The 27,841-nt window shown below is 40.0% G+C and overlaps 2 protein-coding genes across 13 annotated transcripts in view; one reads left to right on the top strand and one right to left on the bottom strand.

Annotated features, from left to right (window-relative positions):
• Positions 1-10,735, bottom strand: part of LOC126373977 (SET domain-containing protein SmydA-8-like) — an 81,365-nt gene extending 70,630 nt beyond the window's left edge. Inside the window, exon 1 of one of the 2 annotated variants that reach the window (XM_050020398.1) lies at positions 10,714-10,735. The gene's annotated coding sequence lies outside the window, so the exon portion shown is untranslated. Of the gene's footprint in view, positions 1-9,948; positions 9,971-10,713 lie in introns of those variants that run through there. The other variant, XM_050020395.1, reaches the window with a different exon arrangement.
• Positions 1-27,841, top strand: part of LOC126373942 (golgin subfamily B member 1-like) — a 109,677-nt gene that overhangs the window by 23,963 nt on the left and 57,873 nt on the right. For 10 of the 11 annotated variants that reach the window (XM_050020307.1, XM_050020303.1, XM_050020306.1 and 7 more), the window contains 6 exons: positions 22,215-22,324; positions 23,107-23,241; positions 24,699-24,967; positions 25,479-25,594; positions 25,946-26,082; positions 26,556-26,736. In XM_050020307.1, the coding sequence (XP_049876264.1) occupies positions 22,215-22,324; positions 23,107-23,241; positions 24,699-24,967; positions 25,479-25,594; positions 25,946-26,082; positions 26,556-26,736 (948 nt within the window). Of the gene's footprint in view, positions 1-20,822; positions 21,001-22,214; positions 22,325-23,106; positions 23,242-24,698; positions 24,968-25,478; positions 25,595-25,945; positions 26,083-26,555; positions 26,737-27,841 lie in introns of those variants that run through there. The other variant, XM_050020313.1, reaches the window with a different exon arrangement.

The raw sequence follows: 27,841 nt of genomic DNA, 5'->3' as shown, positions 1-27,841 counted from the left end.
TCGATCTTGAAAACCTGCTCCGCATCAGGGAGACACCCTACGGCCTGACAAAACTATCGCACCTGGAACGATTGTTTTTTCACAAAACCTATTTAAATCTTGGTCAAATCTATTCTCTGGTGGTAAAATATCAAAATGGCGGAAAAACAAGATGGCCGCCATACAAAATTTTGTTTTTCCAGAAAATGTCTGAGAGGTAAGATTGATGTATAGGGGTGTGATCGGAACGTCATCTAGAGTACGAGTATACTTCAAGGTTTTCAAAAACTGCTCCGCATCAGGGAGAGACCCTACGGCCTGGCGCAACTATCGCACCTGGAACGATTCTTTCTTCACAAGACCTATTTAAATCTTGGTCAAATTCTATCGCGGTAAAAAAATGGCGGGAAAACAAGATGGCCGCCATACAAAATATTCGTTTTTCTCGAAAATGCCTCGGGGGTAAAAACGATGTATGAGGAATGTGATTGAAACATCATGTTGAGTATGGAAATACTTTTCGATCTTCGAAAGCTACTCCGCATCAGGGAGACACCCTACAGCCTGGCGGAACTATCGCACCTGGAACTTTTTTGTTTTCACGAAGCCTATTAAAGTCTTGGTCAAATTTTATCGCCAGTGAAAAAAAACAAAATGGCCGAAAAACAAGATGGCCGCCACACAAATTTTTGTTTTTCCAGAAAATGTCTCGGAAGTAAAAATGATGTATTGGGGTGTGATCGGAACGTCATCTTGGAAAACTGCTTCGCATCAGGGGTCACCCTACGGCCTGGCAAAACTATAGCACCTAGAACTTTTTTGATTTCACGAGACCTATTCAAGTCTTGGTCAAATTCTATCGCGGTAAAAAAATGGCGGGAAAACAAGACACGCGAGCAGCTTGCTGCGAGCGAACCACGCGACATCTAGTTATATTATATATAGCTACAAACCCATGTACTGACTCACTGACATAATTGTTCTCCCAGAAGGAGCGTCGGAGGGTCAAAATGATGTATGGGGGATGTGATCCAAATCTTCCGGTGAGTATGGGAAAACTTCCAGATCTTGGAAAACTGCTCCGCATCAGGGAGACACCCTACAGTCTGGCGAAACTATCGCACCTGGAACGATTCTTTTTTCACGAAACCTATTTAAATCTTGGTCAAATTCTATTGTGGGTGGAAAAAAATCAAAATGGCGGAAAAACAAGATGGCCGCCATACAAAATTTTGTTTTTCCAGAAAATGTCTCGGGGGCAAAAACAATGTATGGGGGCGTATATGGAAGGTCATGTTGAGTATGTAAATACTTCTTGATCTTGAAAAACTGCTCCGCATCAGGGAGACACCCTACGGCCTGGCAAAACTATAAAACCTGGAGCAATTTTTCTTTCGCGAAACATATTTAAATCTTGGTCAAATTCTATCATGAGTGAAAAAAAATCAAAATGGCGGAAAATCAAGATGGCCGCCATACAAATTTTTCGTTTTTCCTGAAAATGCCTCGGGGGTAAAAATGATGTATAGGAATGTGATCGGATCGTCATGTTGAGTATTTCAATACTGCTCGATCTTGAAAACTGCTCCGCATCAGGGAGACACCCTACGGCCTGGCAAAACTATAAAACCTGGAGCAATAAATTTTTCACGAAACCTATTTAAATCTTGGTCAAATCCAATCGCCGGTAAAAAAAAACAAAATGGCGGAAAAACAAGATGGCCGCCATACAAATATTTGTTTTATCCGAAAATGCTTCAGGAGTAAAATGATGTCTGAGGGTTTTGATCGGAACGTCATCTTGGAAAACTGCTCCGCATCAGGGAGTCCCCCTACGGCCTGGCAAAACTATAGCACCTAGAACTTTTTTGGTTTCACGAGACCTATTTAAGTATTGGTCAAATTCTATCGCGGTAAAACAATGGCGGTAAAACAAGACACGCGAGCAGCTTGCTGCGAGCGAACCACGCGACATCTAGTTATTATATTATATAAAGCTACAAACCCATGTACTGACTGACTGACTGACTGACTGACTGACTGACTCACTGACAGGGTTGTTCTCCCAGAAGGAGCGCCGGGGGGTAAAAATGATGTATGGGAGATGTGATCAAGATGTTCCGATGAGTATGGGAAAACTTCCAGATCTTGGAAAACTGCTCCGCATCAGGGAGACACCCTACCGTCTGGCAAAACTATCGCACCTGGAACGATTCTTTTTTCACGAAACCTATTAAAATCTTGGTCAAATTCTATCGTGGGTGAAAAAAAATCAAAATGGCGGAAAAACAAGATGGCCGCCATACAAAATTTCGTTTTTCCAGAAAATGTCTCGGAGGTAAAAATGATGTATGGGAGGTGTGATCGGAACGTCAAGCTTAATATGAAACAACTGCTTGATCTTGAAAAACTGCTCCGCATCAGGGAGACACCCTACGGCCTGGAAAAACTATCGCACGTGGAACTTTTTAGTTTTCATGACACCTATTTAAATCTTGGTCAAATTTAGTTGCCGGTGAAAAAAATTCAAAATGGCGGAAAATCAAGATGGCCGCCATACAAAATTTTCGTTTTTCCTGAAAATGCCTCGGGGGTAAAAATTGTGTATGGGGTTGTAATCGGAATGTCATGTTGAGTATGGAAGTACTTCTCGATCTTTGAAATCTGCTCCGCATCAGGGAGACACCCTACGGTCTGGCGAAACTATCGCACCTGGAACGATTCTTTTTTCACGAGGCCTTTTTAAATCTTGGTCAAATTCTATCGCAGGTAAAAAAAAAACAAAATGGCGGAAAATTAAGATGGCCGCCATACAAAATTTTCGGATTTCTCGAAAAAGCCTCGGGGGTAAATATGATGTATAAGGGATGTGGTCAAAATGTCATGTTGAGTATGGAAATACTTCCCGACCTTCAAAAACTGCTCCGCATCAGGGAGACACCCTACGGCCTGGCAAAACTATAAAACCTGGAGCAATAAATTTTTCACGAAACCTATTTAAATCTTGGTCACATCCAATCGCCGGTAAAAAAAAACAAAATGGCGGAAAAACAAGATGGCCGCCATACAAATATTTGTTTTATCCGAAAATGCTTCAGGAGTAAAATGATGTCTGAGGGTTTTGATCGGAACGTCGTCTTGGAAAACTGCTCCGCATCAGGGAGTCCCCCTACGGCCTGGCAAAACTATAGCACCTAGAACTTTTTTGGTTTCACGAGACCTATTTAAGTATTGGTCAAATTCTATCGCGGTAAAACAATGGCGGAAAAACAAGATGGCCGCCATACATAGCATCGAACTAATACAGGACACGCGAGCAGCTTGCTGCGAGCGAACCACGCGAAATCTAGTTATACTATATATAGCTACAAACCCATGTACCTATTGACTGACTGACTCACTGACATAATTGTTCTCCCAGAAGGAGCGTCGGGGGGTAAAAATAATGTATGAGAAAAGTGATCGGGACCTCCCAGTGAGTATGGGAAAACTTCCAGATCTTGGAAAACTGCTCCGCATCAGGGAGACACCCTACAGCCTGGCAAAACTATCGCACCTGGAACGATTATTTTTTCACGAAACCTATTTATTTCTTGGTCAAATCCTATCGCCGGTGAAAAAAAAACAAAATGGCGGAAAAACAAGATGGCCGCCATACAAAATTTAGTTTTTCCAGAAAATGTCTCGGGGGTAAAAACTGTGTATGGGGGTGTAATTGAAATGTCTTGCTGAGTGTGGAGATACTTCTCTTTCTTCAAATCTGCTCCGCATCAGGGAGTCGCCCTACGGCCTGGCAAAACTATCACATCTGGATCAATTTTTTTTTCAGGTAATATATTTAAATCTTGGTCAAATTTAATCACCGGTGAAAAAAAAACAAAATGGCGGAAAATCAAGATGGCCGCCATACAAAATTTTCGTTTTTCCCGAAAATGCCTCGGGGGTAAAAATGATGTATATGAATGTGATCGGAACGTCATGTTGAGTTTGAAAATACTTCTTGGTTTTCGATAACTGCTCCGCATCAGGGAGACACCCTACGGCCTGGCAAAACTATCGCACCTAGAACAATACTTTTTTCACAAAACCTATTTAAATCTTGGTCAAATTCTATCGTGAGTGAAAAAAAATCAAAATGGCGGAAAAACAAGATGGCCGCCATACAAAATTTCGTTTTTCCAGAAAATGTCTCCGGGGTAAAAACAGTGTATGGGGGTGTAATCGGAACGTCAACTTAAATATAGAAATATTTCTAGATCTTTGAAATCTGCTCCGCATCAGGGAGACACCCTACGGACTGGCGAAACTATCGCACCTGGAACATTTTTTTTCCACTTTACCTATTTAAATCTTTGTCAAATCTTATCGCCGGTGAAAAAAAATCAAAATGGCGAAAAAACAAGATGGTCGCCATACAAAAATTTGTTTTCCCAGAAAATGTCTCGGAGGTAAAAATGATGTATGGGAGATGTGATCAAAACGTCAAGCTGAGTATAGAAATACTGCTTGATCTTGAAAAACTGCTCAGCATCAGGGAGACACCCTATGGCCTGGCTAAACTATCAAACATAGAACATTTTTTTTTCCACCAAACCTACTTAATTTTTGGTCAAATTCAATCCCCGCTGAAAAAAAAACCAAAATGGCGGAAAAACAAGATGGCCGCCATACAAAATTTTCGTTTTTCTCGAAAATGCCTCGGGGTGAATATGATTTAAGAGGGATGAGATCAAAATGTCATATTGAGTATGGAAATACTCCCCGACCTTCAAAAACTGCTCCGCATCAGGGCGGCACCCTACGGCCTGGGAAAACTATCGCTCCTGGAACGATTCTTTTTTCACCAAACCTAATAAAATCTTGGTCAAATTTTATCGCCGGTGAAAAAAAAAACAAGATGGCCGCCATACAAATTTTTGTTTTTCCAGAAAATGTCTGAGAGGTAAAATTGATGTATAGGGGTGTGATCGGAACGTCATCTTGGAAAACTGCTCCGCATCAGGTAGACACCCTACGGCCTGGCAAAACTATAGCACCTAGAACTTTTTTGATTTCACGAGACCTATCAAATTCTATCGCCATACAAAGCTTCGAACTAATACAGGACACGCGAGCAGCTTGCTGCGAGCGAACCACGCGACATCTAGTCATAATATAAAGCTATTCAAGTTGTCAATAGTTCGCAAACCCTTCCTTCTCACGAACTATTGCAAAGCAATTGAGTGTGAACCTTCTTTCTCACACTTGTAATTATCGTATACAAACCTTCCTTCTTATATACGATAATTAAAATAATCATAATATAAAGCTACTCAAGTTGTCAATAGTTCGCAAACCCTTCCTTCTCACGAACCATTGCAAAGCAATTGAGTGTGAACCTTCTTTCTCACACTTGTAACTATCGTATACAAACCTTTCCTTCTTATATACGATAATTAAAATAATCATAATATTACAAAGCTATTCAAATTGGCAATAGTTCGCAAACCTTTCTTTCTCACGAACTATTGCAAAGCAATTGAGTGTGAACCTTCTTTCTCACACTTGTAACTATCGTATACAAACCCTTCCTTCTTATATACGATAATTAAAATAATCATAATATTATAAAGCTATTCAAGTTGGCAATAGTTCGCAAACCCTTCTTTCTCACGAACTATTGCAAAGCAATTGAGTGTGAACCTTCTTTCTCACACTTGTAACTATCGTATACAAACCCTTCCTTCTTATATACGATAATTAAAATAATCATAACATTATAAAGCTATTCAAGTTGGCAATAGTTCGCAAACCCTTCTTTCTCACGAACTATTGCAAAGCAATTGAGTGTGAACCTTCTTTCTCACACTTGTAACTATCGTATACAAACCCTTCCTTCTTATATACGATAATTAAAATAATTTTGAACCCTCCTCACAAAATTGAAAGTCACCTTAACTAAATAGCTATGAGCCCTCCTTCTCAAGCTATTACTAAATACACATCTTACAGTTTCATCCAACAAACAGTACCTCTACTTACTTTCTTTTGATTGTATATAATAATGACACAATCAGTCATCTTCATCACTACTTTCTTTATCATCATTAACGTGAATCCAGGGTGACATTCGATTTGTTAAATGAAGTAGTCATCAATCCCAACAAATTCAAACTCAAAAATATGTTTATTCAGTAGGTAACATTGTTACACTTTGAATCGTCAATTTTTACATCTTTAAGGGATTCCCGAACTGACAATAAAGTATAATTTTGCGTTTCGCATACTATTTCGTTCAACATAGGATTAATTTCCGCATCCATCTGAAGTCCAAACATTACCTCAGTCCGTCCCGTTGTCTTCCGACGGGTGTTGTTCATGCCCCATTGGACTCTACCTATCTTGTCATCCCAGACGTTCTTGTCAAAATTAAGATTTTGCGCAGTTAACGACCCTAACATCGTGTGATTACACTGCTCTACTTGTCCATTGGACCTAGGACTTGCAACTGCGTTCAACACGTGTCTAATACCTTTATCCGAGCAAAACGTTTGAACACGTACGATGTGAAGAAAGTACCGCGGTCGCTAATAATTCGATCTGGGTTTCTGAACGTATAGAAAATATCTTCTAATTCTCGCGTTGTTGTAACTGTTTTTGGTATTTCTGACTGGCCTGATAAATTTAAATTTCGTAAAGGCATCTACGACTACCAATAGGTAAGAGTTTTCCTCTCTTTGATCGCACAAAAAGGTCCAAGGTGATTGATGTACAGGGTGTGAAAAGGCACCTCGACTTTTCGTTTACGTGGAATAGGCCCTCATTTGAATTAGTTTTCTGTTATGTACTTTAACCCATCTGCATCAATATCAGTGGTAAGAAATTCCCGAATGCGACCCAGTTCACTATCACCTAATTGAAGAGTCTACAACCTGTCCCCCTCATTGATTGACATAACCGTCGGGTAAAGACCAGCGTCAATTTCCATTGAACTAAGATCCTCAATTGGGTTCCGAAATAGAAGGTCCACGTGCGTCATTTTCGTGCCAGCACGATATTCAAAAAGCAAAAACAGCCACCAGCGGGCAATACATCTAACCAAATCGCGTTTGGAAAGCATGGAGCGCAACGCACTACAATCGGTCATGATTTTGAAATTCTGACCCAGAAGATACACCCGAAACTTTTGAGCGAACTTACTATAGCAAGAGTCTCAAGTTTATAAACCTTTTCTCTTCTGGAGATGTCTGGCGACTATAGTACGCTACGGGATGGTAGGTGTCGTTTCCATTACGTCGCTGCATCAATATTCCACTGACGCCCACTTCACTGGCGTCAGTGTGCAACTGTGTTTCGGCGGTCGGGTCGTAAATGGCTAAGATTGGCCTATCTATCAGACTACTCTTGAGATCAACAAATGCGGCTTCTTGTTCCTCAGTCCAACACCATTTCACATCCTTCTTGAGCAACTTATTCAACGGATGTGATAAAGACGCGTAATTCCTTATAAATTTTCCGAAAATATCCTACTAGTCCCAGAAATTGGCGGACGGAGTGTGGACTGGTGGGACGAGGAACATCAAACACTGACTGTGTCTTTTTGTCAGCCGGCCGCACCCCAGTAGCGCTAATATCATAACCCAAATAGTTAATAATTCTGCTGTAAGAAATTGCATTTTGCCAAATTCAGAGTTAGGCTTGCCTTTTCTATCAACTGTAAAGCCCTTTCTTACCTATCCAAACACTCTTCTACATCCTTTTCGTAAGTTAATACGTCATCGATGTAAGCAGTAGCTTCTGAGAACCTAACGGAAACCAATACCTTATTCATCAGCCTTTGAAATACAGCTGGTTCGTTAGCCAACCCAAACGGCATACGATTAAATTCATATTGGTCGTCTGGGGTGATAAAGGGAGTTAAGGGTTTCGATTCTTCTGCAATAGGCACCTGGTAGTATCCAGATGCCAGATCCAAAGTTATAAAGTAGGCCTGCCCCACTAATCGAGCAATCTCGTCTTCAATCACTGCCATCAGGTACCTTATCTTAACTGTCATTGAATTCAGAAACCTATAATCAACACAGAGCCTCTGTTTACCGTCCTTCTTACGAACCAACATAATTGGACTCGCATATTCCGATACAATTTCTCGTACAATCCCCGCATTCATCATCTCACCAACCATTTCTCTTACTTGTTGTCGTTCCTTGTGCGACAATATGTAAGGCCGGTAAACCACAGGACGCTCAATATTCAATTCAATTTTCATTTCAGTCATATTTGTACATCCCAACTCCTCTAATGATTGCGCGAAGCAATGCTTGTATTCGTTCAAAATGTTAAAATAGACGTCGTTTATGTGGCTCTTCAAGCGTTTTTGCTAAAGTTAACATCTTTAGGCTCTATACCTAAATGCTCGCCAACGAGGTCTGTGGGTGATGTACAAATATGATTGACAATCTGAACTCTATTTCATCCACCCATAATATCACCTTCATCAATATAACAAAAGCTGACAATGGGGTAATATGAACAAAGAGCTGACCTTCCTCTACTTTGTATAACCCGCCGGCTATCGTGAATTCTCGGTTTGGCTTCCCCACGACTCTTCCGCTAAGCCTAACATATCAATTAATCACAACATCAGTACGAGCTCTGATAATCGCCTCTCCACTCAATCTTGCGCATGAAGCGGAGACGACCTTTACACTCGCAGTATCACCACTACCACCGTTAGCAAAAGGGAATTCATCATCATAATAAAACCTCAATTCGTTGGCATTCTTGAATACCAGCACCTGATTCTGTTCGGTGAAGGACTGTCCTACTAATATCGGACAATTGAGCAGATTACTGTCAACCACGTGACACAAAACATCCGCACTAACACCGTCGATGCATAAATTAACCTGTGTCCTGCCCATGGACAAAATAAAATCACTACCAAAACTTTTAGTGGAGTCGGGGATTGATCACAAGTCTACCCCAAAATCAGTGTCGTTGTTTGTTTTATGAGCGAAACTTCGCTACCGAAATCTATAAACGATATCATAGAGGTGTCATTTACCCTAACTGTATTGAAATATTTTGAGCCCGACTTAGAGGTAAGTATGCGCGTGATTTTAGGAATGTTACCTAGATTATCACGGTTTTCAAAAAAAAAGGGACTCTGCAAGTTTCCATTTTATGACCGAACCTACGACATCCTGTACATTGGACCAGAGGTTTGGGACATTTAAGATACGGGTAACCTTTTTCCCTACAGTTAAAACAAAATAATTTGTAAGTAACTTGAATTTTTTGAAGTCTTAACTGATTTATCCCTATTGTCATTATTACTTCCCGCTGTGGATTCAGTCGACTACTTTGTTTTATTAAAATGAAAGCGATCGGACGGCGGTTGGTTCTCCTTATTACTCATCAGAAAATGGAGTTGATCAGGCTGCGTACATCGTAACGCTTATCGCCGGATCTAATTATCTTGTCACTTAATCCGTGGATAATGCAGTCCACGGCTCGTTTCCCTTCGATGTCACACCGGTTCACGATGGCTAATTCTTCATAATAATAAACCTCTAGCGGTTCACCAAACCTACTCTTTCGCCTAAGCGTATCCTCCAGGGATTGGCCATAATCATGTTCAAAAGGAAATGCGTCTAACCACTTTTGCTGCCATTCTGCCCAGCTGTACAAAATAGAATTGAAGCTTTCATACCAAACTTTGGCCAACTCCTGCAGTTTCTGCATTGCGAAGTGGATAACGGTTGTTCTCATCCCATCCGTAAACAGTGGCACACTCATTAACTTTCTTTAACCAAGTATCAATCTTTTGACTTTTCGATGAGGGTCCAAATTCGGGTAACATGGTTCATAATACTACTGGAAGGATGTGATGTGGCGACTGCTGTCGGATTAGGTTAAGATCTTAAGTTAACTAATGATTCAACAATATTAAGAACATCTTTAGATGAAAATGTAGGGCTATCTGACCTTTCTATTCCCTTAGCTGCCGACGAACGTCGCACCTCCTGCCCTTCGCCGCGACGTCGTTGGCTGTGTCGCTCGTTGTGCCGACGCGTGAAGCGACGTCTCTCTCCGGCTGCACTCCCGGCTCTCTCTCCGGCTGCGCTCCCGGCTCGGCTCGGCTCGGCTCGGCTCGGCTCGGCTCGGCTCGGCTCGGCTCGGCTCGGCTCGTCTCGGCTCGTTTCGGCTCGTCTCGGCTCGTCTCGGCTCGGCTCGGCTCGTCTCGGCTCGTCTCGGCTCATATCGGCTCGTCTCGGCTCGTCTCGGCTCGGCTCGGCTCGTCTCGGCTCGTCTCGGCTCGTCTCGGCTCGTCTCGGCTCGTCTCGGCTCGGCTCGGCTCGGCTCGGCTCGGCTCGGCTCGGCTCGGCTCGGCTCGGCTCGGCTCGGCTCGTCTCGGCTCGTCTCGGCTCGTCAGTCGTCTTCGTGGAACGATCTCGTCTTCAAGAGGCATAATCTGGAACTCGAAAACATTGGAACATGTAAATATTCTTCAGATAACCCTATATGTATATATTTATACAGATATATTTCCAAAGTAAAATATCTCAAAAACGGTGTATCCTGATTAACAAATATGGATACGATCCCACTTCTGAAATGTAATAAGACCACGGTAACATGATCATTAACTAACATACGCATACCTGGATATACATAAAGCTGCCTCAGGTACATGCTCTATAAATAAAACAACCATTGAAATAATAAATAATAAGTATATTGGTTACTTACTCTAAATTTCCAAAACGCACGCGTGCTCAAACACAAGTGTACACGTGTTCAAAATGGTACGTCTGCCTTCGATGCGTGCTCGAATCAAAAAAGCCCCAATGAAAGACAAACACGCCTTTTTATACCCTTTCTCCTAGTGTTGCCATATGAAGGCAACACAAATTCGCACAAAATTACAGAAAACCTAACATAATAATTAACATTTTTAATCGTTAATGTTCCAGAAATTTGTCTGCTTCAAGCACTGTCTGTTTTACTGTACCCACGACCTGGGACCCTAGTTTAGAGTATTTGTAACTGTTTAGTTACACAAATAACCAAGTATTTACACTACATGTTCCCTTTCTACATTTTCCACCACATATCTAATAGTTATCAAATCGCGAGAGTCATAAACCATAGTCATAATCAATTTCATAACATATCGTTTAAATTCTCAGCAGCCGCTGATCAAAGCATTCTCGTTTCGAGACGCGTTCAACAGTTTCCCTTCCGTCCACATTCCATAAAACTTATTCTGTTTACAAAAACACCATGCAACGCCTGCATAGCCGGTGTAACGATGTTTATGGGTGTTTCTTTGAGGTGCGTCTGTTCCTTCCTGGTGGCGCTTCCGTGGTCCGCTGTGGAATTTTGTTTATATTTCGTCTTTGTATGTCGGCAGGACTGTAACCCTCTTAACTTTTACAGAAATCAACGTTTACGTTTAATTTGCGTTTTAAGCACTTGTCAAAATCAAAGTGACACCGCGATACGGAATCGTCAAAAGTTTGATTAGCGTTCGTGCTTCACTTGTGTTTCAGTCGACATTTGTATTGCCGCTATACAGGGCCCTGGGGTTAAGGAATAAGCATACCTATAGAATGTATTCAGTTGCCTATAATGACAGGCTTATAAAACTCCAAATTATCTTTTATGTCCTCCTCAAGACGAACTATTTATCGATATGAGCGTTGGGCTGGTCACCCGTCTCCTTAGGGTTAATTATAATAATGTGAATCCATCTTAGGAGTTGTTTAGATTGAGTTTTTGGATATCGGTATGTGCCAGACTCACATAATCTGTAATGTCCAATTGTAATCCGATAGTGCTTTAACAATAGGTTTTGTCAGCCAATAGTTCCTCCTGTCGTCTCCTGTTCCTCGTCTACAAGACCACACGTTTTCAAACAAAGCGCATTCAGGCTACGGGCGCTTGGTTCCCATAACGCACATAATTGAGTTAATCTATTCATCAATCATTGCCCTTGTTACTAGCAGCATGTGTTAGGAAGTCCACTTGATTCGTGTCACTTGGATTTGAAAGAGAGAAATATAATTCTGGTTTTCTTATGTGCCATATTATGGAATTCACTACTTAGCCTGACTTCTAGACGTGGCTGTGATATGTATTGTTTAAGGCTTTTCGATTGGAATATAATATACGACTGGGGGTTAGTCAAGTTACAAATGAATTCGAAAGGTGACAGTGATAAAAATGCGTTGACATAACTTTACAGTTTTATCACCGTGACTATGTTTTTTGTACTAAATCGTTTGCAACTTGGCTGCGTTCACAAGTTTGGGTATTTTTCATTCGTTTTGGTTGCTAGAAGTTCATGTGGCTTCCGCATCTTCCGCACCTGTCTTGGGTTGGTTTTCCCTTCGCGGGTTGGAAGGTCAGACAGGTAGTCGCTTCTGTAAAAAATCGGACCTGTCAGGTTAGGTAAGCGGACCCCGTGCAGACGGGATAACCTTAGGGAGTATCTTAATTTTTTACCATATTTTTACAAAATTTAAAATTCAAGAGAGGAGTCCCTAGATTACAGATTCCAGTCTCATGAAAATTCTAAAAGCCAAAAACTCCTACCTTCCCTCACAAAGCAGTTAGAGCAGTTACCCATCTATTATCCATTCCGTATTGAAACAACGCCACTATATTACATAATGTCAGCGATTGTCGGCCGGTAAAAGCTGTAATTGTATTAGACAGGATGTCAGCGGTTATATTTAGAATTAGATTTAGATGTCGAGTTCATGGGGATTCGAGATGGGGAGATGGGATGATGAGGGTTAGAGATATGTGTAGATCAGTTTAGGATCTTGGATTTTGAAAGTCTCGGATTCGAATCGGTGGGGATATAACACAAAAAATACTTTGTGTCCCCTGGATTGATAAGGACATTACTGTTCCGTACGTGCTCGGGAAAGCAGGTTAAGTTGGTTCCGGTCACTATTTACTCTTGTAAGTACATAGTCGTTACATGAGCCATTTCAGGGATCTGTGGCAGATAATAACCCTGACACCAGCTGAGGTTGGTCATCCGCCTCACAACTGATACAACCTCACGCGATAGAAGAAGACCATCATATTACGCTAATTCCTTCAATATTGGATTTACCTCAATCTACGGCTGATTTGAACACCTAAATGCTAAGAACTGCGGTACCTAAGCTATACCTTGCATAACAACAGTTAATTATATGACCAATGAGTTATTAATTTATCTTAACTGCAGTTTTCACTAACACTTCTGGCTCACCACCTACCACCCTGGTCTCCAACAACCAGAAGAAAGCTGGTAAGGTGTAGGTACTTAGCTCGTGCAATTAATGTACCTTTGAAATTAAATGAAAATTTATTGTCACAAATGTGGTAGGTATATAGATGGAAGTGATACTTATAGCGCTCAGCACATTTACTCATATTGTGACATACAATAATAATTACATAAGATACTTACAAATAATTACAAATATACTTATCACTACCCTAACTGGGTAAAAGGGTAAAAGCGCATTAACAGTAGTTAATGCGCTAATAAAAAAAAAAAAAGAAAAAAAAAGCCAAGCATGGCCGGACAAATGGGGAGCGCTGAAGGCTCTCACCTAATTCGGACGTAAGCTTATGTTATGTATTTAACAATAATAATAATAATTTAAAAACCCTTGATATACCATCCTATATAATTACCACCATACAAAAAGCTACAATATTAAATACCTGTCGCATAACCCGAAAGTTTCTTACTTCGCCCACCATTTCATCGAATAACCTCGACCCCACTGCACTTGGTTAAGGCCCGTGTAGTGGGTATAAACTACCCCTTAAAAGGGAGAATTGAAAATATACTATAATAATAATATAACGTTTATTTCAGACCAACACAAATATGTATAACAGTCCATAGGTTATTAGTAGGTTAATAACAATTGTGCTTAATAAACTATGTTAGTATTGTTAATTTAAAATCTAATTATTTACTTATTTTATCGTATTAATTCAAAAAAATTAAAATTTGTGAGAATTTTAATCTTTACGCGTGTGCGCAAGCTTAGACTGTGAAGTAACTTTCCACCAAATCACTCCTCAGCCACTTCGATATAAATACCCGGTTGTAGGCAGGTGACAAGTGTATCCTCATCTATACATCTATAGCAGGGATTCGTGTAAATAGCTGCGCGTGAGCTGTACCGCGGCTATTTCCGATCCGGGGTGTGTGGAGTTGGTCGGTCCTTGTGTGGCCGATGTTTTGATGCTTTCGGTCGATGGTTTTGGATTATGGACGATGTTCTTGTGTTTGCGTTTTCTACGTTTGTTGAAAAGTATCTAATTTAGTTGTAAATGAATAAAAATATACTTTCCGTTATGATTAGGGAACAGCCTCCGTGGTCTAGTGGTTAGAGCGTTAGGCTCACGATCTGGAGGTCCGGGTTCGATTCGGAGGGCACGTTTAGCCGTTGGTCCCGGCTATTAGCCGTAAAAACACCTCCATCAACCCGCATTGGAGCAGCGTGGTGGAGTATGCTCCATACCCCCTCCGGTTGATTGAGGGAAGGCCTGTGCCCAGCTGTGGGACGTGTATAGGCTGTTTATGTTATGTTTTATGATTAGCAATGGATAGTGGGGTCTTATTAAGTGCGGATGAAGATTTTGCTATAGTTTATAATTTCTGCGCAATGACAACAATTACGCAATGTCAAATAACAATACCACATTTTTGGATTAATTGATTCAATGTGTCCTTTTTAACACCTTTGTTAATAAAAAGATACGTCTCTTTACAATTTGACTAAGTGAATAGTCATCTACTTTCTGTAAGCAATAATCAGGGATAGTTGAAATGAATAGTTCTTCTTCTATCGTGTGGACTGTGAGGTGAATTACCAACCTCATCAAACATGGCTCATGTAACGACTACGTACTTACATCAGTAAGTAATAACCGGTACCAACGGCTTAACGTGCCTTCCGAAGCACGGATCTTTTTACTTTTTGGACAATTATTATTAGGTGATCAGCCTGTAATGTCCTAACCAAACTAGGGATCACAAAGTGATTTTTGTGATTTGTCCCCACCGGGATTCGAACCCGGGACCTCCGGATCGTGAGCACAACGCTCAACCACTGGACCACGAATGAATAGTTGAAGTCGTCCGTTAATTCGGTTTTGCCCAAAACAATATTCTCATATTATTTTTAAATGTAGAACTGACTCAGGACTAAATAAAACGATTGAAATCCAAAATAGTACATAATACATTCCCCCAAAAGATAACAACCATCAAATCACTATGAATTAGCCATAAACAAATAAAACACATGCGCAAACAAACCCGTCGTAAACATCCAGTGCAGCGCGGCCCGCCGGACGCGACGCACGCGCAGCATACGTCACGTGACGTCACAACCCGCGTGCGGAGTAAACGCTAACTCATTTACGAAGTGAGACAAAGATCACATTGATTTGGATTTTGGAGTAATAAAAGTGTTTCCATCCTTGTCATGCTCAGTGACTGATTTGTGTTAGAAAGTGATGGCAATATAAACATTTTATCAATAAAATGAGCTTTTTAAAAAGCTTTAAAAACAGTGATAAAGACGTCCCCTACAAGGGAAAAGTGCTGAACCGAAAGTGAGCTAAATTAGTGTAGCTGCAGAGTTTGAATGAAAATAATTACTATTATCAAGTGACAAACGGTCGTTATCAATTAGCAGTTGAAGTGACGGTTTCTTGTTAGTGTCGTCGTCTGTTGTACTCGTCATCGTTGTTTTGGCTTTCTTCAACCTCAATGGATTTTAATTGGTTGAGATAAAGGGCTTAGTACACTACCCAATCCATCGGGCGCGATCCCGGTATCGAGTATCGGGATTGGGCAGTGTAATAGTTCACAGAGTAACGTTTTCGCCATATATTTTATAGGTACTGATGGTTAGTGTAACATCGTGTTCGTGAGCCGTGAGGTGCCGTTCCCGGGAATGTTTCAAAAGTGGGAATGTCCCCAAAGTGGGAATGTTGGGTCTGTTGTTGGGGAATGTTCTTTCAGGTCTTCTTCTGCCAGCCCTACTAAAAACCTTCTTATATACCGCTTTCGTAATTCATTACCAAACATACTTCATACTTAATTTCCTCGAGTAGTAAAAACAGTATAATAGTAAGGACATTGGCTGCTATTTTCAAATTGTTCTTTCTTATACTCTGGTCTTATCTGCCTAAAGGTTAGGTTATAAAACTTTTTTTTACATAAATTTTACGCCTTTTAACTGCCTGGAACGTTCACAAAGTGGGAACACGGTACACAAACCCGCTGGGTAGTCAAAATATTGAATCCCGGCGTGTCATCGATTCCCCCTCGATTTGTAACAAAAGCTTTCACCATTCACCATCCAGTCACCATGGTCCATTAACGACCGCTATGAAACCAGTAAATCACAATTACTGTCACCGAACTCTCATGCAATTGATTAGATTAAATAATACATACAGGACAAATCATAAGGGACAGGGCACCAAATTCAAAACAAGTAAAAAATAAGCAAAATAATTTTTTTGACACATTTTTTTGTCCTCTCCCAGTAAAAGTCACTTTCACTTTTACTGGAATCATTTATGTAGTTGTATTAATCAATCAATTATTGTAATAAATATGTTGTGTCATTTTTCTGTCCAGTGTCTGATCACCGAAATAAATAAATTTCAAACAGCACATTCCTTCTGGGCGAGCTCGCTCCGTCTTAGGCCTCGTCAATGCCTTCGGGCAAGTCTGGGGCCAAGAGCTAACCCATCAAAGGAAAAAAATATTCAAGCTACGTAAATAATTATGACTTCAACTTATTCGTAGCTTCAACATAACAAATTGTTAATTCTTGTTTTCTCTGATATAAAATCTACTAAACTGTTTAAAGTGCTGATTTTGTAACTCCTCTTCCCTAGTAAAATACATTAACCAACCCCACAGAAAACATTAAAACGAATTGAATAGACGCACTCGAGTTGATAGTGCGCGGTGCGGCGCACACTGTCGTTGTAAGGTGTTTTTATTCAGACGAGACGGTTTATTGGTGCCACGTTGCTGTCTCTTTCGTGCATCTCTTTCGTATTCATTTTCTATAAAATATTTTCCCGAAACTTCGTGATAATCCTGTTCGGAGAACGTTTACTGTTCCAGGATCGGGTTCTGAACCACTGAATTCGACTTTATGAGTCTGAATTCATGTTTTGGATCATAGATAATTGATATCACTTGGTTTACAGGATTTGTGCTCGGTTAATGGCAATAGACTCGCCCTCTACACATGGGACTTAAATATAACTGGCGAGAAATGTATGTATTGTTCTAAATCACTGAATTCGACGCTATGAGTTTGATTTCATGTTCGTGGTTTCGAAGATTTGTGTCCGGATAATGGTAATAGGCTCGCCCCCTATCACATGGGGCTTAAATACACCTATGAAACAAACAAAAATGCATTCGTTTTTAAGTAAAACCCACACGAGACATACTAATCCGGCCAAGCAGTGAACCCAAGGCAAATCTATAAGTAACTCACGCCAAAAATATAAACGTAACATACATCAAAAAATAATTTCTTTAACCCCACAGTCATAGAATAATATACGTATAGAACAGCAACTCTCCGCTCCCCACCAGCGTCTGAGCTAGGTTTACCTCACCCCCCCTCGAACTTAGTTTAGACTTATTATCATATGGCGTCAGACGTCACACACACAGGTGCGCGTGTACGCTAATGTCAATGTGTGGTGTCTGTGTAAAACGAGTTGGTTTGAATGAAGTGTCCGCGGTGTGACATAGTTGGCGAGGAATGGGTTTATTTTCTATACACCTCTGCCTAATCCTTCGGGGATACAGGCGTGATACCTATGTTATGTTATGCAGATTAGGTATAATCCCGAAACTTCCCGTCTGGATAAAAACACGTTGTGGATGCAGCGACCTTTAATGCGTCTATGATTGACCGATACGGGAACGTCGAGAGTTCAATAATGAATCGTTATTGACTGTTATGAACGGATCTATTGAACAGTTTGATTTCATTTTTATGAATGGTCATAACTAATAGACTTATTTGAAGACTGATAATAGACTGAATATATGTGAAGTGGTTCAAACAATTTTATAAACTCTCTTTATTTTTCACTTTTCTTCCACCGTTTGCAATTGGAATACCATTGTATTTAAGTTTATATGTAATATAAACTGGACTTAAAAAAAGAAAGGAAAACATGAAACAGTAGGAGTAGGGCGCTGTGCTGGTAGCTTTTCTGGCCACGATGTGGTAATAGTTTTACAGTCAGTTACATAATACGTATTTTAATTTTTGACGTTCAAAAAACGCTAACTATGTAAGCCAATTTTGAAGAATAAATATTTTTGATTTTTTAATTTTATTAAAGATTTGCAATATGAGGACGTGTCTTCATCGAACTGTTATGCAGTGACTTTATACTGAAAAAGTAAAGGTACCGGGATTCGCGAGGTTGACTGGAGGATTGAGCATATCTTTACCAGGACTTGTATATTTGCCAAGTTAAAAGTGAGGATTGGGTATTTGACTAGGTCAAAGATAAATTATAACATGCCAATCTAGAAATAGAAGCCAGTCTCATTTTACATTTCGATTTATTTTCGAATTTTATTTATGAATTAAGTAACAATGAGTACGACGTTGGTTCGGTTTGACGTTTCGTAAAAAGTATCTCATTTAATTAGGTTGTCAAGTAGCTTATAGAAAGCAGCATAAGTTTCCAATTTGCGGTGTCGTTGTACGAGTATCATAAGGCAACAACCTAACGAGTGCAGTTCAGAGAGAACGAGTGTTAAGTGACCAAATAAAGAGGGGTTAGGTCCCTCGCAAAGTTAAACAAGCCGACTAAATTTTATATACGCTCGCAGTGTTTGCCATACGTGCTGAAATATAAAACATAATGAAGATTAAAAACTTGTCAATTCTCACTTAAGTGCGTGTGTGTTATAGTGATTATGTATTATGTGCTTCTTTTACTCTTTCTATCTCTTCATCCAGATGAAACCCACAATCCCGAGAAATGCGTTTCGGATGTATTTGAGCTAAACTGTATTGGGCTGGTTGTCGATTCGTGGGTTGGAAGGTCAGACAGATAGTCGCTTCTGTCAGAAATCAGACCTGTCATGTCTTCAGATTAGTTAACGGGATCCCATGAAAAGGGATAAGGATCGGGAGATGATGATCCCTTCACCCAGATAGATACGTAAGCATTAAGCAGTACCTATATGACAGACAGACAGATAGATAAAATACTGTATTGAGCATAATGGACACAAAATACAGACACATTTGTCGTCTCCTAACTTTTAAGTCTGTTTTTTACACTTTTTGCGTGTTCTTTCTGCATATATAATTGTATCCTGCGACATTTCTTATCGACCATGACAGCTTCTGTTTAATTGTACTCATCACACATGTTTGTTGGCAACCAAAACCAAACTTAATGCCTTGTGACAAAGCTCAAATCTCTGTCATAATTCTATCAAAGTTATTTTCAAGGGATAATCAGTTTTCATCCTTTCTGTTAAGGATGAGTTGTTGATTGGTTGGGTTGCGATGCATCCGTTTTGGCCACACGTGGTGTAAGTTTTTTTCTATAAAGTTCTATTTTTGAATCCAGCTGCTTTTGTTTTGTTCCTGTTTATATGAGGGTAGTCTTGTTTTTACAAAGTTTTATGTTTCTGTCAAATTGTCTTGGTTGAATCTTTTTGTGTTGGTGTAGAAAATGAAAATGTTGAAGTGAATTAATATTGTGTTTATTAAGTGAAGTTCTATGTTGCTGGTTATTTATTTGTTAGAGAAGATTGGAAGTTTTGTTGTAAGTCTGGTTATATTATTTATTTTGTAAGGGGGTTACGTATTTATGACAAAGAGTACTGCTTTAGTTCGGTGTGTGGTGTGTAACTTTCATAAATATGTTGAAGACGAAATTGTAGTGTCTGACGAACTTGTATATTTAAATCTTACGTAAACTGTCGAAAGCATGGTAAAGACAAGTATTTGAATATCTAAATGTTCAATATCTCAATGGTTTCTGATTAAGGTATTATGTTAAATGGCATCCAAAGTCTGTCTAATCGTGAGACGTCCTAGAGAGCTGTGAGTTAAAAAAAAACTATTGTCTACATTTAGAGTCAAAGTGGGCACCCTCCCAAGCACCCTCAGGCATGTTGTCCTAATTTTATTAACAGATGAGAGCCATCAGTACTCCCTCCAAAATAAGTAATTACTATGGTATTTGTATGACAACATACACCGTGGCACACCCCGAACACTTCATACAGGAAACCTCGTTTTACACATTGACCTTATCGTACACACGCATCTGTGTGTGTGACGTCTGACACCATACGATTCAAGTATAATTAAGCTATGTTCGAGGGGGGGGGGGGGTGTAAACCTAGGTCAGACATGGGGCCTGTTTAATAAAACTTACAATTGTAAATTACGATGACAATTTGATGTACATTGCGGAATGTGTGATCACGAATATTTTGCAGTTTCATATTAGCTACGTGATGAACATCAAATTGTCGTTGTAATTTACAATTGTAAGTTTTATTAAAAAGGCCCCTGGTGGGGAGCGAAGAGTTGCCTTTCTATACGTAGTATTATTCCTTATTCTATGACCGTGGGGTTAAAGAAATAATTTTTTGATGTATGTTATGTTTATATTTTTGGCGTGAGTTACTTATAGATTTGCCTTAGGTTCACTGCTTGGCCGGATTATTATGTCTCGTGTAAGTTTTACTTAAAAACAAATGCATTTTTGTTTGTTTCATAGGTGTATTTAATAAGTCGTATTAATAACAATATTAATAATAATCACAAAATAGACAGTAAAAGAAAGTGATAAAACAATGAAATCAGTGATAGAAAAAAAAAGACAAGCAATAAGATTAGATGTTAGACAGTCGTGTGGAGTGAACACAGTGAACGTGTGATGTGACGGCGAGATATGGTGATGTTCAGGAGATTTGTGGTAAGGGTCTTGTGATAATGAGGGTCGAAATAAGCAGCAGGCGTTACAAATAAGAGAAATGATTAACCTTTCTTCTGAAAAAGAAAAAAAGAAGAATTGGCTATTTGACGGCGTCAAAGAAATTATAAAATGCTAATCTAGAAATAGAAGCCAATCTGTGATGTTCAAAAATTAATCTCATTTTACTTTATGACTTATTTTCGAATTTTAATTACGAATTAAGTAACAATAAGTACGACGTTTGACCGCTTTTATTGATGACGTCACAGGATGGTATTTCCATACAAACTCCAAAGAAAACTTCTGTTTTCACGTTTCGTAAAAAGTATCTCGTTTGACTAGGTTGTCAAGTAGCCTATTTCTTCTCTCGTGTGTCAGTGTTACCATTGAGCCGTCATAGGTCCATAACATGGCTTATATAACGACTACATACTTAGGTATATAGTAGCCGGGATTGACTGTTTAACATGCCCTCCAAAGCAAGGATCATCTTACTTTCGGACAATCGAGTGATCAGCATGCAATTAGAACATTGCCTAGAGATCATAAAGTGTTTTCATGTGATATGTCTCCACTGGGATTCGAACCCGGATCTTGAGCCCAATGCTAAACCACTTGACCACGGAGGTCGTTATTAGGATTATTTATGTCCTATTTCTTAACTAAATTATCGTTAATTTTTTGGAGTCGATACTTGAAACACCGATACTTATATAATAAACACTCTTTCTGAAGTGTTTTGTAAGAATTTTTCGAAAATGATTGCGAAGTTTACGCATTATAATTATATTTTGCCTCAAGCTTTTATGCGACAAATTGACAGTACATTAAGTTATCTGTGAAATCAATTATGACGCTAACCCTGACACCAGGGTTGATGGGGTTGGTAATCCACCTCACAACCCACAGGACAGAAGAAGAATTATGACGCTATATTAGACAGAGTTTTAAATCTTCAGGTTAGGTAAACGCACCCTGTGAAAAACTGGATAACGCTGATGAGAAGCTGTGGAGATGAGGATGATAGTGTACGGTCACGAGTACTAATATGTATACACTTTGAAACCATGTCACATTAACAATTTTGACAAATTACACCGTAAGTCTCATTAAATGTCAAATATGATAGTGCGACAGGGTTGTAACTGGTACATGATATTGCTCATGACTGTACATAGTTTTCCGGTAGCTTTAATGGTTGATTTTGTCTGCAGCTATCAAATGTAAGAGAGGAGGCGGCGGCTGGCGAGGCTGACAAGTGGAAGCAGCGCCGCAACCTCAGCTTCGACCAGAACAGACAACTCGACGAGGTCACTAAGGAGAGGTATGTACAAATACAAATACACTTCATTGCACCAAAATAAAAAGAAATAATTACAAAAAGACTCTTAACCAAGTAAATGGCAAATGGCAGCCTTATCGCTTAAAGCGATTTCTTCCAGACAACCATAAGTTGAGGCAAAATGTAAAAAAAAATAATTGAAAGATTGCGCGTACAAACTATAAGTACAACTTACCAATAAATACATGCAAATAAATATATAACATACAAATAGGAGAGGTATGTCCTGTTATAATGTATCCAATTATTATATATTCGGGGTTTCCTGTAATTTGAGATCGAAATGGCGCCATTTCGAAGCTCGCGAAGCCGACTATCACATAGAGCATTCACGTGAGGAATAGGATTAGAGAGTTTTTCGTGACTCGTAAGATAGGAAAAAATAAGAATTTATTTCTAGAATTCAGTCAAATATTTTTGTAATTGTTTTGTTTTTCTTTAACAAAACATAAACTATAAGCCCCCTACTTCGTTTGCTACAAAATTGTTTGTGTATGGAATAGTCTGGCTAGCGAAGGCAGTCAAAAAGAAAAGACAGCTGAGAATACTATACCCAGGTGGAGTTGATACTAATATTTTTTCTTAGGATCTAGTATCAACTGCACTTGGCAGTGTATTTTGTTTTTTAATCTACAGATTTTTTTTTTTAAATTGCTGCAGTTTCTCTGGAACTGCTTTCGCTAGCCAGACTCTAATATATATTTCTTTAATATACATTTCTTGCTGTATAAAATATGTTGTATTGACAATCCCCCCCTCCCCAGAGACGGGTTGCGCCGCGTGGCGGTGGCGCTGCAGCGCGCGGTGTCGCAGCTGCTGGCGTACTGCGCATGCGCCGAGGACGAGATCAACCGCACCGTGCTCGCGCAGCTGTTGACGCAGCTGCAGGTCAAGGATGAGTGAGTTGTTTCTTCTTTAATCACCTGAGGGTCACATTAAAGCAATTCATCTGCAAAGCAATATTGCAATTTGACATTCGTGCGCAATGTCAACAAATGTCAGATAGCAATTTTGCTTTTTTTAGGTGAATGGTTTCAATGTGGCCTTTTTAATAATACAATAATAATTGTGTTAGCGATAGCGAAGAGGTAACGGAGCTGGAGGTGATGAGGTGGGGGTGGATGTGTATGTCACAGACAAAACAGTTAGTCAGAGCGGAAATCCAGACTACAGACCTGTGTTTAGGTTGGCTATACTTAGCGTGGTCTAATTGCAGCAGGGGGTTACAGTGTGAATTAATATGCTCTTCTTGGAAAATGGGACGGAGTCAGGGATTTGAAAGGTATTTAATTCGGTTAGAATAGCCCAAACACCCCGCCAACCAGCAGTGAATCAGCGTGATGGAGTATGCTCCATACCATTATGGTTGATTGAGGGAACGCCTGTGAGACGTATATATAGGCTATTTATGTTAATGTTATGTTTTATAGAATAGAGTGGTGGCTTTAAAGTCTATTGCAAATTAACCTAATTAATTTATATAAGCATCAATACCTATTAAAAGAAATCGAAAGATACAGCCTGTGTATCTACTTCACACTTATGGGCACAGGCTAATGTGACGTCGTGATCAGCGAAAATCAGTTTTGTGTTATTCGTCTAAACATTTTGAACGTCGTCTTTTGTAGGTTAACAGTCAAAGTCGAGGTCTTTATTAACTAATTGACTGTCAGATCCATCACCTTGGTTAATTCCGGTATGATCTGAAAAATATAACGGGGTCTGCACGGTACCTGCTCAGCGCGTGGCCCGATTTATAGGGGGCTTCAACCAATAGACGTAACGAATGCTCGTGGAAGAACGTCGTATAGCTATTGGTCGAAATCCCCGATATATTTCATGTCGTTCCATAGCTACTAATATTCCATTCTACAACAATATTTGGACTTTAACAAAGGTGAAGAGATATTTTTAGTTGTTACAAGATTTTATAACATTATCCTCATCCTGAGTCTGCATCCGAGTCTGTACGGGCGGGCGATTTGCCAACAGTTGGTGCCCTTTCGAAATTATTAATGGACGTTTCAACGAAAACCTGTTACTTACTAATATTAGAGCTCTCTCCTTGATAAAAGCTGAAACGCACTGTAACAATGGGCTATTTTACTACTTAGTCGAATGAGGTACTTTTACGAAACGTCAAAATGAAAATTTTCTATTGATTTTTTATGGAAATACTGTTCGAGTAATGACGTCAATCAATAAAAGCGGTGAATCGTGCTGGTTGTTACTCGTGGCTTTATTGTCTAAATTAGCATTTATCTAAGCCAATAGAGATACCATACTTTTCTATTCATCTCCGCAAATAAAGAGACCATATTTGTTGATGATATTACCGAACAAAATTTCTTTCCAGATCATCGATCCAAATCGAGGAAGATTCCCGACCGTCAACCCCAAACCTGGACTTGAGTACCAGCCTGGTCTCCAGGGGCAAACACGTGCACTTCGCTCCAGACCTGCCGTCTCTCCTCACAGAGCTGGATGAAGCCGGGCTGGCGGGGTTCCTAGCGGAGCAGAGAGACCTGAGTGCGGATATTAAGAGGGAGCTGGAGCTCTCCCTCAAGAGGCTGCGGCATGAAGCCCACGAGTTGCTGGACATGTCTGCCAAGCTGGCCGCTAACCGTGAGTATAGATTATTCATTTGAAAACCTCGGTTAATATTCGTACACCTGGAAAGTTCTTTGGGTTGTTTAAGATAATTCTGAAAGGCAAAAGTTGTTTGATGAGCTGGTTTTGATGTAGAAAACAAAATTCAAAGTAGCTACTTAAAAACGTGTTATGGCTTAGAACTTCTGATTATTATATTGAGTGTTGTGTGAGACGGTAAATGGCAGCCATATTGGAACATTTCGTAAGTGTACTTTATTTTCTGTCTTTGTATGTACGGTCACGAGCATTAATATGTGTACACTTTGGTACCATGTCACATTAACTTTTTGACAAATTGAACTGTAAGTCTCACTAAATGTCAAATATGTTAGTGCGACAGAGTCCTAAAGTGGGTACATTATATTGTTCATGACTGTACTGCTGTTGATGCACCATAATAAGTTGGTAAATAAGTTGCTTACAGTTAACAGAAGAAATTAAAAGAAATATAACACGCTTATTGGAAATGTGTTATTTTTTTCAGGGCCATCGAACGTTAAGATGCTCGAGAGCGGCGACCAGGTGCAGATAACTGAACTGGTGCAAGAACTAGACGCCCAACAGAACAAGAACTGTGACAACTGCGAACTGCATAGAAAGGTAATTCACAACTTTAATGTTGCTATTTGAAATTTGGAATAAGATAACAGATAAAGTAAAAACTGCTTTTATGCTAGATTGCATAAGCACTCATAACATAAGCTTACGATTATATCCCAATTGGGGTAGTCAGAGGTACATCCATCGCAAGATTAATTAGGGACCCAACCACACCTCACCGAGCTTTCTGTTAAATCTATCTGATAGATGGTGAGCCGTATCGCCGTCTATAATGGTCGAGCCAACTGTGTTAGTGTACCAGTCTGGTACACTTAAGGTAATTAATCACTCATTGGTGCAGGTCCAGTCCGGTTTGAGAAGTTAGCATTTTGTTGTTTGTTCTAATTGCAGTCAATGGAAGAAGCGATGGCGGAATGTCTCCAGCGCGAGAATCTTCTCCGCTCGGACCTGGAAGCGGCCATGATGAAGATCGCACAGCTAATGACCAGCGCCGACAGGATGCACTCCTCCGACCTCATTGCTGAAGGGTTAGTTATTTAAACATAAAACTTGTTCTAATAGAAGCAACTGTCAATCTGAGCTTCCCATCCTAAGGGAAAATCTGCCCTATAAAAATTCATTTCTAATGTGGGTTTCCTCCTAATGTTTACCTTCATCGGCAACTGGTAACCATTTAAGATGCAAACGAGAATTGAAAAATAAATGCAAAAATCATCACCCTCCGGCGTCCATAGTCCACAGGTTGAAAGTTTAGCTCATATTCTGGAGGTCCCGGGTCAGGTCAAGGACCGATCCCGGCAGTGGTGTCAGGGTTGTTATTGAGCCTACGGACTACGGACTTACATCAGTAATTAGTTAACGGGACTCTCAAAGTGATTTTTGTGATATGACTTCATCGGGATTCGAACCCGGGACCTCCGGATCGTGAGCCGAACACTCAACCACTTATGAAAGTAAGTGGAGGCCGCATTAGGATCTTATGAAAGTGTACGCCCCGCAGGTACGGCACGGCCCCGCCGCTGCAGCCGCTGTCGCTGCCGGGGCGCGGCTCCCCGCGGCCGCGGCCCGCCTCCGACGGCACGCTGTCGCTCGACGGCAGCTCCTCGCCGCGCCTGCACCTCACGAGGATGCAGCATGAGCTGGACACGGTGCAGAGGGAGAGGGACGATCTGCATCAACAGGTTGGTGGACAGTCTGGTGGAGATCCGCCATTTTGAATAGTAGAATCCCGCCAAAGAGGAGAGGAAATGGCCCATTCCTAAAAGCGGTTTTCAGGAATGGCCCAATCACCGCGAAAGAAAATGAGCGTCTTCTCTCTCGCTCTCTCAAAGTGATTGATCAATTCCAGACGTCACTTCTCCTCACCGATTTGGTGGAAAGCCACTCTAAGTGGCTCTCTTAGTTTGGTGTATTACAATGATTACAAGAAAATATATAGGAATGAATTCTTGTAAACAAAACTTCCTGCTCATCCATTGCTAAGACCTTATTAGATAGTTAAAGCCTCCGATCATATATCTTGGTAGAAGCTCTGTTAAAAATTGGCACCGTCGAATCGAGGAGTTATAACAGCGATGCGCCGCGTTTCCATAGCTATTTTAGTTACTTACCACCACTAACCTAGTACACGATCCAATTGTGCACCTACTAATATATAAGATCGAAGGTTACAACTCAGATTTTTAGCTGGACCTTATAATGATGACGTCTCAGAAAGGGCCCAAATCAACATTACCGCAATTCAAATCTACATTTTGGAAATTGTAACAAGTTAACAACCACCTTTTGAATTTACGAGTTACATTTCATAAAACTATGACGCTAGAACATTCTAGAAATCCCACTTTGCTCGTATATGTATATCGAACTTTATATTTATAAGAATATGTATTTTAGCTGGACCTTATAATTATGAGGTCTTAGAAAGAGACCAAATCCACATTACCGCAATTCAAATCAACATTTTGGAAATTGTGGCAAGTTAACAACCACCTTTTGAATTTACGAGTTACATTTCAAAATCATTACACCCATAAAACTATGACGCTAGAACATTCTAGAAATCCCACTTTTCTCGTATATGTATATCGAACTTTATATTTATAAGAATATGTATTTTTAGCTGGACCTTATTACTATGAGGTCTTAGAAAGAGGCCAAATCCACATTACCGCAATTCAAATCAACATTTTGGAAATTGTGACAAGTTAACAACCACCTTTTGAATTTACAAAATCATTACACCCATAAAACTATGACGCTAGAACATTCTAGAAATCCCACTTT

Source organism: Pectinophora gossypiella, chromosome 16, assembly GCF_024362695.1.
Source record: "Pectinophora gossypiella chromosome 16, ilPecGoss1.1, whole genome shotgun sequence".
NCBI classification, from domain to species: Eukaryota; Metazoa; Arthropoda; class Insecta; order Lepidoptera; family Gelechiidae; genus Pectinophora; species Pectinophora gossypiella.
This window is presented reverse-complemented; position numbering and strand designations above follow the sequence as displayed.